Source organism: Molothrus ater, chromosome 1 (genome assembly GCF_012460135.2).
Source record: "Molothrus ater isolate BHLD 08-10-18 breed brown headed cowbird chromosome 1, BPBGC_Mater_1.1, whole genome shotgun sequence".
Lineage (NCBI taxonomy): Eukaryota > Metazoa > Chordata > Aves > Passeriformes > Icteridae > Molothrus > Molothrus ater.
Genome location: NC_050478.2, coordinates 71,171,554 through 71,185,197, shown reverse-complemented (window position 1 = coordinate 71,185,197; position 13,644 = coordinate 71,171,554). Strand labels below are relative to the sequence as shown.

At 39.4% G+C, this 13,644-nt stretch overlaps 1 protein-coding gene across 3 annotated transcripts in view; it reads right to left on the bottom strand.

The window, feature by feature from the left end:
- Positions 1-13,644, bottom strand: part of PIGN (phosphatidylinositol glycan anchor biosynthesis class N) — a 106,824-nt gene that overhangs the window by 60,929 nt on the left and 32,251 nt on the right. For all 3 annotated transcript variants that reach the window (XM_036406804.1, XM_036406803.1, XM_036406805.2), the window contains exons 7-11: positions 12,363-12,493; positions 8,205-8,321; positions 4,195-4,235; positions 2,608-2,667; positions 1,441-1,533 (exon numbers count right to left, since the gene is read on the bottom strand). In XM_036406804.1, the coding sequence (XP_036262697.1) occupies positions 1,441-1,533; positions 2,608-2,667; positions 4,195-4,235; positions 8,205-8,321; positions 12,363-12,493 (442 nt within the window). The remainder of the gene's footprint in view (positions 1-1,440; positions 1,534-2,607; positions 2,668-4,194; positions 4,236-8,204; positions 8,322-12,362; positions 12,494-13,644) is intronic.

Sequence of the window (13,644 nt, the reverse complement as noted above, 5' to 3'; positions counted from 1 at the left end):
TTTTGATGCCATCAGAGATACTTTGTCCAAGGTCCTCCAAAACATCTTTAAGGCCTCCTACAGCTGGCTGACTCAAGTCTGACTGCTGGCATAATGTACAGTCAGGAACTTCCTAAGCACACCACTTGTAAAACCTGACAGCTGGAAGTAGGAACCCACATATTTCATCCTATCCATCCGAGGCAACATCATCTCCAGGGAGCACAAACTGTGGTCAGGTCAGCCCATCACAGGAAAAGTAAAAATCCACTTGGCGTGTCTAAGCCAGTCTACTTCTGCTTCAGCAGAGAAAAAAAGAAATTCAAAGGAAATGCAGACATGATCATTCCAATACAATGCTAAAAAAAAGCCAACAAGAATAACCCAGCACTAGAGAACAACAGAACAAAAGTAAGCTCAAAAGAAAGGAGAAGCAGAACTACTTCGTTTTTTTAAATAATCTCCAAGATGCCAATTTAACTGAAAAATATCTGAGTCATCCTTAATGCTTAAAGCAGAGGTCTTCCAACTGCAGAGGTCATATCTGCATGCTTCAAACTTCACATCCAACCCCACCAGTTACTCTCCCTGTTAACACACCATCTCTCCACCTTATTTTTGAAAGTGATTCTGCTGCTGACACTGCCACCCTGGTATCCACACCTTTGTGAAGCTGGCATTCACAAAGGGACAGAAGATGCTGAAGGTGCTGATCTCATGCATGTCATCTCATGCTAGTTCATTGTTTCACTACTGTGACAGGAATTTCCAGAGAGGATAACAGTTCTTCTGTGTCTCAGCTTCTATCTGTGGAGGATGATTTTCCTTCAGAGTATTTCTGTGCCTTGCCAAAACTGGGATTTTGGACAGTTTCTCACTCCACTGCTTAGTGAAACAGAACCTTTTTTATTTGGACCACTCATGTGTTCTCATAATGTAATATCCAATATTAAATGATTCAAGACAGAGGAACCAGAGATGAACATTTGCAAAGCAAAACAACAGATATAACAGCATTAGCTAAAAGTTAATTAGGCCACTAATTTAATTTCTTTAATGCACAGGAGCCTTTTACCTTTCTGATCTGTTTGTGTAGTGACCCTGATTTAAGGCCTTGTCTCCCAGCCCCCAAATGCCAAGGCATTATTTCCCTTCTCTGGTACCAGCATTCTACCTATATACTGCAAGTAGATTTACATTAACACCAATAAACATCACCATTTTTGTTAAGATGCAAGAAAAAAGTTATTCATTCTCCTTAGAAAAAGCCAACCAAACTTCTTTATTAAAGTATTTCAAGCTTCCCCAGATAAGTCTGACAGCTATTCAATCAAATGAATGTGCATTCAATTTTAATCTTTCGACTTGGCACGCTATGGATAGGGTAAGTCATACAGTTCCTTACACATAGCAACAACTATTATTCAAATAAGTTGGGCTTTTTTACCATATGTTTAGTACCTTAAATTGCTCAAGAACCTGAACAGCATTGGTAAACATGCTCTCTGCTTTGAAAAGAGCACTAGTGTTCAGATACTCCAGAGGTAGAGTTCCCTGAGGAAGAAAAATACACATAATAAGTAAAAAAAAATTAAATTAAATAACAGGAATTTCTCTTAACTGAATTGCTGGCCAAATAAGCAGTAAGAACACTTCAAATTACTGCTGAAATAACTCATGTTATTTGAATATACTCTACTCTTCTCACACAGATTTGCAACATTGTAGGGATTGTTTGTAATATCTCAGCTTCTACAGGAATGCAAAAAGCATAAATAACAGAAGTTGTTACCAAACTATATACTATAAAATAATATAAACTCAACCTCTAATCAAAGGCCATTTTTGATACCCCTAACAGTCTTCTACCCAAAGCCTCACCTGGGCCTGACTCAATCCAGTACTTGTGGTAGGAAAGGGAGCAGTTCCCATGCCACCCTGTGTTGGGCAGCTCTCCTCACATAACCAGCAATGAGTGCAGGACAAGGGGACAATTCCTTGGACAGAGTCCCCAGAAGAAATATTCCAAAAAATATGCTGTAAATAGGTGTTTTATATGTGAAACTAGCAGTGTGACAGCACACGAATGAAATGCTAATTGTCAATTCAATATTTATGAGGCAACTTTTGAACTATGTAATAATACATGAAAGAAATTAAAAGAAAGTCATCTCACTCTTCACTAAATTAGAGGCACAAGATAACATCTGAAGAAAGTACACCAGTTTAATCAAGAAATAATTGAATATTAAATTGCAGGAACTGGCTTGTTTACAGGCTTAGCTTTCATGATCAAAATCATGTGTTATTCAAACCATATTGCATTTTTACCATCCCTAAAAACAAAGCAACAAAAAACTCTTATATAGCTCAAGAGTATAAAGTTGCAGCTTAAAAAAGGACCAGCTGCCTCTCCAATTAAAAGCCCTATACAATACATTAAAAAAATTTAAGTTTGTACTCTAAAGATACACACATAAAATTAAAACTACGAGCAGTCTTCACACCCTATAGCACTTTGACAAATCTGTAATCCTTCTCCTCACACACCTCAAGTCTCACCCCTAGCACCTCTTCCTTTATAGTGAACAGATTTTTATAACATAGAAAAACATCTGTACTTCTTACCACAGAGTTCAGGGGGAAAGGCACACCGATAAGGGAAGCCATCAGTGGTGCTATATCAGCCTGTACAAACAGAAGCATTCCATTTTAACATAGCTTCAGCCTCTAGAGATAATAAATTCAGCTTAATTTTAACATATCTGCATATGCAAAAGATAACTATGTAATATCACCAAGTTATACACGCACGTCTCCTTTACAGTTTTTTGGGTTTTTAGTTTCTAGTAGTCATGGCATGATTAGATTCAAAATGTGAAGCTCTGCTGCTGAGCAAGCTTGAAAAAATACATTTCATTTAAAAGGCACATTATAACTACCCCAGTATTTATTTGCAGGAATTCAACAGCTCCTTTACTGCACTCAGAGAGGCATACCACTTTTTATGGCTATTTATATGACCAAAAGAACTATTTCCATATTTACAGTTTTAAGCAGTATTCTGGATATACTGCTTTTCACAACATTCTTTATCCCATGCTTTCACAGCGCAGATTGCTCATCTTCTCCCCTACAGAGGGAGTTTCTGCAGCTTTTTAATGTCCAGTCAGGCCTCCAAGAGGCCCTTCAATCTTCACTAAAGCATCTCATGAAATAAGTTATCATTTCCTTCTATTTGTGATAATAAACACTGCCTCTTACCAGGTTTATATTTTCCTTTAATATAAAACTAGACACCAAAATTCTTTGTTTCTCAGGCATAAATCTGAAAAAACTACACTGAAATCACAGGCACTACTCCAGCCTCAGATCTACTGAGCAGACTCCAAACCATTATTTGTTGAGAACAATACACTTGGAGTGTAATGATAATTAGAAGTCTTGTTTGCTATTTTTACCCATCATCCTACGTGTACTACAGGACAAAAGCTCTGTCTGTCCTTGGGAACTCCATTATCCAGGGCAAAGTAATATTCAAGACTCTTCTTTACAGTCTCAAAACAACATTGCCATAACTCCTACCAACCTTAAGAGGAAAACTAATCTTTTTTTATAGTTTTGTACCAGGGATTTGCTGAAGGCAGTTGATCCAGAACATTCCCAATTTGAACCTTCTAGCATGAGATTATTTCCCTTGTTTGAGTAGGTTTGGAGTCTGTTATTCATATATTGATTTTTGAAGGATGATGAAGCACCACCATTTAAAAAAGCTTGACTGATTAAGGATCAATGGAAAAGTTGTTCACATTCTTTTCTTCCTTGACTAATTGTCTAACTTGCAAAATATTTGGGCCACAATCACAGATGAAAAAAAACTCCACAGTTTACCACTATAGCAAGAAATGGTTTTGATTTCATGACAGCAGCTTGGGGGACCTGGTGTATTGTACTGCACTTTTCCTACAGCCATGTGGGATCGCTTAAATAAATGGTGCAATAGTGCATCTTCAGGAGAAGTTGTTTGTGCAGCTGTCAATTTCTTGTCAACAAGCAATTTAAACTTACCCTCATTATGTTATTGTGGTTCCTGTTTCTAGGGAAATGTTACATTGGTGTGATCATTCACTCAAATTAAGTAATTACTTTAAATCACGCAAAACTCATAATTTAAGGGGAAAACTTATGAACTATTAAATTAGGTGTGTTTGATACCTGATTGACATCAAGCCTCTTCAAGTTCTCCAGTTTCCATTCTGCAAGAAACAACAGAGCACCTGAACAGCTAATCTACACAGATTTCAAAGGACAGTTCAAGTTCAGTTGACATTTACTATCTTGTTGCCATTTTCTGTAAAGTGTTGGTACTAAAGAAAATTATGATTTTACATTAGGATGCTAGCTCAAGAAGGGTTACAGATGGAACTCAACAGGCAGAAACAACAAAATGCATTCATTTAAATTCACATTTTCTTTTATCCAGCAGGATAAATTGCTGCCTGCAATTGTGACCTAGATCAGTAGAAAAAAGGCCAAGGCTTTTATTTTTTTCAGCACAGTGATGTATTACCTCCTGTGCCAACTAAAAGAATCAAACTCGGATTTAGGAGATTTATAGCATCTCTTCAATAGCTGGTAAAAAAGGCTAACTCAAGGTCCTAAATGCACTGGTACAGCACGGTACAAACATTAGATCCTAAAGCTTTGGCACATCATACAAAAACCTGGTTGAAAATTATATTTTCATGCTCTACACTGGCCTCTAAGGAAATAAAGTGAAAATTGCCTATTTTCTTTGGGGGTGGAGAGTTAGTTAAAAACAGAGTTTAGCAAGGTTTGGTTTTTTCTTTCATACATCCGCAGTATTGCATACAGCAAACTTACTTCCAGCAATTAGTTCATACCACTGCTACCTTGGGGGGGTCTGAGTAAAGGTCCACTGTTACTTGGTTCCACAAGCACCCTGAAGAGCAGACTTGTACTTTAATAGTTGTGAGACAGCTAAGGGGAGTTCCCATGGGAACACAGGGGAAGTATTAGCAGCATTAATCATCAATTCTGTTAAACTCACACCAAAAGGTACAAGTCTGCTTCCTTTTGCTTCCCAGAAAAGGAAATGGATTTGTATTTCTAGAAACAGACTCTTACCAATATTTCTATTGTATAAATGAATTGCCCGTCTTCCCTTTAAATTCAGTTTTCCAAAGAAAAACATTGGAAAACTGTCTATGCACACACAAAATCTGTCTAAGGTAGGAAGAAACTGTCTCTGCTAGAGAAAACTTCCTCTTTTTGTCAGAAGTTTTTTCATCTCTGCATGTTCTACTCAGATATTCCAAAATGCAGAATTGAAGACATCTGCTTGGGACCAAGAGCCACAGGACACTGAGCCAAGGAGCTCCTAAGGACTGTGACACACCTACGGACTGGCCAGTCCAAGCTGTACTCCCAGGAGTGAGGCATCTTGGCTGTGCATGCTGCCCACATTGGTTTATTATTCCAGCTCACTGTCTAGGCTTCCTGTACAGTGCTCAGCAGTTTTCCACCCACTTTATAGAGGGGTTTTTTGCCTTTATCCTTCCCTGCTTTTACTGCAGCATGCTGAGCTGTCAGATGCAAACAGTCCAGGGAAACAGCAGGGAAGTGCCAGTTCAAAAAGAGGCTGAGGATGAGGGTACATGAAGCAAAGAAGATCTCACATAAAACCTCACAGAAGCCAAACTAGTGGAGGGTACAGTGAGCTCCCTCAGCTGTGCCAAAGCAGGCTGAGCCCCCTACAAAGCAGGCCTGTATCAAGCACCTCATATCCTGATGCTGCAGGAGGTTGTGCCTTCACTCACAAGCTCCTCTGGGCTTGTGCCCCAGGGCCAGCCATCAGCCCCTGAGGAGCTAGAGAGCAGTTCTGTATTCTCTTCCCTGCTGAAGAAGGGTCAAACCAGTAGCCAAATGGGTAATAGCACATGTTGCCCACAGGATGCAAGGCTGCCATAACAAATTTTTCCAAGAGGATTGCATGAGCAGGCCTGAGGGAAGACAGAGCACAGGTGACGAAACTGATGAGAAGGCTGCCAACCCAGAGCAGATTTTGTGCCCTTCTGGCCATCCAAGGAACACATTCATGTCTCTGTGACAAACTGGACAGGCTAAGTCCTGGCTGTAGGCACTGCCTTTGGTGGGTATGAACGCTCCATGGCAACAATGAGAAGAAAGACAATTCACTGAGCTGCCTTCAGCCTGCTTGCACTGAATAGATCATAAGAAGTTTGTCAGCATTAGAAATGTTCTGTCAATATTTCCATAAACATTTGGAGAAATTGAAAAGGATTGTCAATAGATGAAAGAACTTGAACATTGGAGCGTGCATCTAGAAATGTAAGCCTGACACCTGCATACATCAGTGACACAGCAGTCTTGAAAACACTCTCCTCCCCTGCATGCAGCCACAGCTGCAGCTGTACGGAGCAGGAAAGACAGATTCAAAGAACATTTCCAGAGAACTCTTTTAAACAGCTTTCCTTTTATATGTTACCTTTGTGAAAATATCTGGGATTCTAACAATGGAGTAGCTGAGCTGTATTGACCTGTGCAAGTGCCAAGTTCCATTTCAACAATTTTCTCTTTACTTCTAAGCTACGTAACCTACTAGAAGCTCTGATGTACTACCATAGAGAGAACAGTCCCTTTTCAAGAAGATAGTTTTTACTCAAACAGAAATTCAAACTCCCAAGATACTCAGAGCATCTCAAATCTCCAATAGAGATTATTCCTTGCCAATTAAGAATCTGTAACGTTAAGTGTCTAAACAAAGCAACAACATGCTTGACAGATGCAAAGCTAGCCCAAAATAAATGGAGGAGTTTCTGATGTTTGCTTTGGTGTGCTTGGTTTTTTGTGTGGTTATTTGCTTTGCTAGTTTTTTTAACCATCAGAAGGAAAATATGAAGCAAGCACAGCAGGGTGCAGACAAATGTCATCCTCTAAGTAAATACACATTGCCTAACAGATGAGGGCCATATAGCTTTCCCTACTGTGCACCTGGGAGTCAGCTCAATGCTCATCTTTTTTGAAATCTCTCACATCATTTTCATCATGATTTCAAGTCAAATGCTGAGGTTTGCAGTAAGGCTGCTGAGAATCAAGGAAACTGACAGATGTAGAATTCAGCTATTACAGATCAACCCTTAGATATCACATGTCCTTAGAAGTCTAGCAGATCAGCCATCACTGACACCAAAATCAGTTGTTTTAGTCTGGTTTTTTTCTACAACTCATTTTCAATTTTATCACAGATGTCATCATTTTACAGCAGCAGTTAGGCACAAGGAGTGAAAAGGTAGCACTATTTCTGAAATGACCTAACTTGTTACCAAATACCTTCTCGAGAGCAGGGCGGAGTTAACACCTCAGAGCTGAAATAATTTTTGCCTGTTTTCTCTAATGTACCTTGACAAACAATCCAATAAAATAGGAAGTCATTACCTCATTGATCACGAGCAACAACCCAAGACTGAAGGCATCTTAAAAAACAGAGCAGGCCACAAGAATGGGGCAGGCACATGAAAGAGGAACAGCTTGAATAATTTAATCATGTGTTAAAGAGTCTCTAACTACACTGATATTTCAGTAAGACAGCATTTATTGCATTATGTATGCGAAATAATAAAAACTCGTTCCTTTAAAAATGTTTACTCTTAAATAAATTAGAAAAGGCAAAAATAACAGTGAAGAATCACAGTTTTTCATTAAGAAAAGCTGTTTACATTTGCACAACAACTGCAAGGATAAGCAAATGAGACAAGACAGCCCCTAGAATGTCCACAGGGTTGTGCTGTGAAGTTAGAAAGGAGTCCTTGAACTTGTCAACTTATGTTTCTAATAATGTAATTATTATGTATTATGCACTAATATATTCAACATCTGGGAGTTAAAAATTAAGTCTCCTTCATTCTCTAAGGAATGAAGTTTTAGGAGCATAAATAGCCTCCTGTCAACAAAGAGAGAAAGTCTTCAATTCTATGATTAGAAAAGAAAACTGACTGATGTTATCTACCCAATTTTGCAGTAGCTTCCTTAGGCATACCCTGTCACCTTTTCCTTACACATCACACAAAGCAAATCACGCTTTCTGAAATGGAATAGAAGTTAGTGAAGCTCAACAGGTGTAATGGTTAAAAACATCTCAGTTTCCATCAGAATCTTTCACTTAAGTCTTATATTTTACCTACCTTTCAAAAAATTGTCTTCAAGGAATTGGGTTGTAACTTTCTGTGGATAATTTACCCCAGCACCCCAAACAATCAGTGGTGTTAAAGTTTCTGAGGGATGACCAGCTCCATGGGATCCTAAGATACACCAAACAAGAAAAATAGAAACTTTAAGACATGTGCTGTAAGAACAAACAAAATCTACATGCAATAAAAATACACACACATGTACAAAGCTCCTGATACACACATAGTAAAAGTCTGTTACAGACAACCTATTCCAGCTTCATAGCTTATTTTTATGCCACTAACAATAAGGGCTAAATTCAAATTTCAAGTTGGGAAATCAGTATCAGTTAAGTCAAGACTAAATAGACAGAACTTTTTATATTAAAACCTCAAATTTTTAACATGCAGGAAATAAAGCCATAATATTTTTTAAAGCCTCAACATATGGAGTAGTTACCAGCTCAAAACACACACAATGTGCTTATCCTGAGCATCTTAGTGAAACCAAGAAAGTCTGATTTCAGTAATATTAGGCACATGGGAAAAAAAAATCATATAGAACTGACCTCTGAATAAGAATTAGACTTCCACTTCAAAACCAAGAAGCAATATGCATTGCAACTGTCATCTTTGCAACAGTGACAGAAGTTCATTTTTAAGGTTTTAAAGTCTAGTAGCACATTCCTTAAAAATTGATAAAACATTACTTTCTTCCCTGGGGAAACAGATTTCCTCCAGCTTAACATATCAGCCACCAAAAGCAGGAAGGTTGCAAACTGTGACATCTCAGCAGCAGTTGTACTAAAGCAGGAGCCACACAAACTTGAAAGAAACGCTGGCCATTGAACCCAGTGGGTGCAGTGAGATAACCCAGGCTCAAGGGGAAGGGCTTTGTTATACAAACCCTATGTGGGTCCCTGTATGGTCTACAAGATTACACATTTGCCTTATATTCACACAGGCACATGCTCTTCCCTGTCTATAAATTTTAATAAATACAAAGGACAGACAAAGCATATTGTTGTGCAACCTCAAGGCTATTCCCAACAGCATACCTAATTCTGTCCCTAAAACAATCACTGTGGCACAGCTGAAGAGTCAACTTTGCTTACTTTAAACAGCCTAAAGCTTAAGAACACACTGGTCTGGGAATTAGATTTCTGACATTTCTTGGTGGGCATTCTCTGGGTTCAAAAACAGCAATAACTGCTGTTCTTTGAAGAACTTTGGGAAAAAGAGCTTATGGAGAGAGCACTTCGTGTATCTTCCACAGACCAGGGACTATTTCCTATATCTGTTATATTCTTATTACTGCAGGAGGAAAATTTAGCCAAGCCACCAGCTCCATCAGCATTTCACTGAGATTCTACCTCTATGAATACTTTAAGACAGAGTTGAGAGAGGCAGCTGTACCCACTCCCTCCATGTTATAAAGAACTGTTTCAGTTCTGATCTGAATAACAAGAGGTGAAGAAAAATAATTCTGTTCAGCTGGGTCAGTTCCAAGTTCTACCTCTAACACTCTCCAAATAGACCTTTTCAGGGAAAAGGGGGAATGTTGTCATCTTATTGCAGGGGTTCCCATACTGTTGTCTCCTTATCACAAGAGTTTCATACCTTCTTAGTTTTTCTCATGGGCTGCTCCTCAGAGCACTGCCTCTTTCTTCTTCACAAAGGAGCCAACTGACTCCAGTTCTTTTCTCAACCAGCCACCCCACTCTTTTATAGCACTCTTCTTCTCATTGGTTACAGCTGTGGCCTGTTAAAGTCAGGCCTGTTCCAAATCTTTGATAATTGGCCCAGCTGCAACTCCTTAGGGGTAAGATTAATTACTACACTACCTTGGTTTTTCTTATATTCTATCCCCCTACAGGGGGAAAAGGGTGCTGTTGTTTAGTTGTCTGTTCCATAGACCAGCACACCACACAGGTACTTGTGCCAGGATGGTAGCAGGAACAAGAGGCCAAAGTGGGTATGGAATGCCCTGCGTTGGTGGTCAGCTGTTCCATCTGACATCAATTTAAAGCAAAATCATGGGGTCAGACTGAGAAAGCCAGTGACACCATAGGCTTTTGCCAGCAACCACCAGGTCTTTGATCATGTCTAAGTCAGATCATATTCTTTTCCCTAATAGGCCCCCCCATCTTCCCCATGTTTAATTTGTTTTAAAACCGGCGCACATCCCATTCTGCAAATAACCACTGAAAGGCTGCAACAGGGCCTGATAGTACCAACCAGCTCAAATTAAAATTCCTGAATTATCCTTCAGACAGCTTGCAATGGGCCTGAACAGAACCTCTGGGTTTGCTCTAGGAATCACTAAAGTCAACTTCAAAGTTATTAACACTTCTGGCACATGATCAAGTTTTTCCTTCAAGACAGAAAGAGATGATAGAAAACTATGACAGACCAGTGGTTCTCAAAGCCTGAAGAAGTTACTCCTAACACCTTTTATTCCCCCTCCAAAGGATCCAGTGCATAATGAGAGCACCCGTGCAGCTCACTCTGGCAGCAAGGAAGGCCAACAGCACCACAGGCGGTGTTAACAGGAGCGTGGTACAGGGAAAGGACTGTTCTCCTCTATTCAGTACCTGTGAGACAACCTCTAGACACGGGATCCAGCTTTGGGCTCCTTTGGTACTGGAAAGACACCCATCATCTGGAATGGTCTCAGGGAGGAGCACTTGCCCTGTGAGAAGCAGCTGAGGACTGGGACTTGCTCAGCCTGGAGAAGAAATAGTTTTGGGGAGAACACAGCAGAGCAGCCTGCCTGCGCCCCAGTGTGAGGGGGCCTGAGAGAGGATGGAGTGTCACTGTGGTGCACAGCTGGAGCATGACAGAACAGCCATAATTTGACACAAAGGAAGTTCAGACTGCAGATAAAGAAAACCTTTCCCCCTCCATGAGGGCAGGCAAGCAGCAGAGCAGGCTGCCCAAAAGGATTGCATATGCTCCATCCCTTTGAGGTTTTAAGGGCCCTGCTGATAAGCCCTAGCATCTGTGTCTGATTCGAAAGTTAATCCTGCCTTAAGCAGGTGGCTGGACCTCCTGAGATCCCTATGATCATATATATAAAAATATATACACACATCCCTTCCTTATAAAAAAAAAAATGAAATCATTTCTTGAAACATATAGGAAAAATACAGCAGAATTAAAATATTGCAAGTGGCAGTAAGCTCAACAGTAAATATTACTCAAAATGGACTATTTTGCAAATGAACAGATGGTAATTAGGTTGATTGGATAAATATACAAATATTTTGTTATCTCTGATGACAGAAAAAATCTGCATCTCCTCAATTGAGCAACTTTAGGATTTCACACAGAGAGTAACATGCTGACTGTTGTTTTGCCACGACCATGCCTGGAGCAGCCCTGTTCCAAAAGTGTCATAGTTAGTAGCTGCAAGCACACAGCATTGGAAGAGAGACTTAGCATTTTCACTGGCTGCACACAAGGACAGGAGCGTTCTTAAGGTTCTTGAAAGAAGAAAGAAATTAGGGAAAAATGTCTAAATGAGCTTAGCACTGCAAACTTTTCTCATCTGCCCTCAAAGCATTTGGCCACTGTGGCCATATCCTTCACAAGCCTCCTCTGTGGGTATCAGCATAGTTGGCCCCTGCCTCATTCAGCCCTCTGTACTCTCAGCTCTTTCACCTGTCTCCAGCACCAGCCTCCTCTAGAAAGATCACACAGCAGTCCCCTCCTTTCTGCTGTGCTTAAAAGGCCAAAATAAGCAAAAGATTCGGCACCCTCCCAAAACATCTCTGTACAGTTTTTCACCAACTCCTGGACAGATTTCCCACCTTTTCCAGGTGCTTTAGAGCACCAAAGTGAGAACTCTATCTCCCAGATGGGCTGAAACAAGACCAAATTTGCTGCTGGCAGCCAAATAACACCGTCTCCTCCTGCCTAAGGTGGTTTTCTGCAGCAATCTTTCTAGCCCTACTAGCAGTCACTGAGGAAATTAAGCTTTAACTTAGCGTCTTTTTTCTGTCCAGACATGGAATGCAGCTGTCACAGCAATTTGCATGGATTTTCATACACAAGCAACACTTAGGATACCAAATTAAAGCAGGGGTTCCAAAGCTTCTCATGGGACAGAGCTCTCTAATCACACACCAGATGCCCATAAACTCAACTGACTCAATATTTAAAAAGACTCACCCCAATCTGTCATTCCATGGTCAGAAGTCAAAATAAATGCAGTCTTTCCATCATTTCCATAGAAACTGTCAATCAGTGAAGCAATTTCTTTCACACCCTCATCAACTTGTTTAATATTCTCCTGGTACTCCCTTGAAAAAGAGGAAAAAAATGTTACATTCCAGGTGGCTCTCATAGTTGGTATTAAGCAACTTATCCATGGTCATAAAGCCCAGCCCTTTGAGTACAGACTGCTTTAATCTCAAATGAACATCAAGCTAACAAAAGGCTTCCTAGATGTAAAATCTCTCCTCTTCTGAGTCTTACTGAGATATTAAATCGTTGCAGCACAGTTTGAAGATTACTGAAACCACAGTTTCAAATGGATTTATACTTCAAATCTGACCTGTCCTTGATATAAAACTATAATTTTACTACTCACAGCTGCCAAGCAAGTTAAGCAGAATGCCAAAACTAAGGAATTCTGGAAAACTCAAACACCTTAACTGTAAGTAGCAAAAATTACTTTAAGCTGGTAACTAAATGGCAAAGAAAGATCTCACCAGGCAGTCAGTATTTTGAGATGATTTATAGATCAGGACAGACCCTAGTTTTCTGGAATATAAGCTAAATAAAAAATTTGTATTTTGTAAAAAATTTTGTATTTTAGATAAAGTGATTGACCATGATTGACTTTCAGACAATTAATTTCCTATCTGTTGCTAAAGTCAGTTTTAAAACTCTGTCTGTAAAAAAAATCATAAAAATGAGCGTTAAACACACAGCAAGTATGAACTTTATAATGATGCAGGAAATCAGAGAATTTTAAAAGTATGCAAGGATCAAGAGAGAGACATAAAATCCTGCAAAGCAGGATGTGAAGAAATGAAAAGAAAGTTCACACAGAATAACACACTTCAAGATGAATTGGCGATGAGAACTGTTAATCTAAACTCTGCTCTTTTTTTAAGTGTAATAAAAAGGTCAAAACATAATGCCAGAATTTGCCATTATTGCTGAGCTTACTGTTGTCTATAAACTCAATGATATCACTTCAGCAGTGGGGTATCTGAAAACTGTATCCATTTTATATTTAAAACTGCATTTCGTGCATATCCTCTAGATTATGTGTTGGCTGCAACTAAGAAAACTGCTAAAAATCGGACTTGAATACAGGAATATAACCTGACATACGGTATAAAGCAAAAATCATTCATTTCATAAATCTGTCATTTCTATAGATGGGACCTTAAAAAACAAAATAACCCAAATGTTCAGAATGTAGATGATCATGGTAACATAT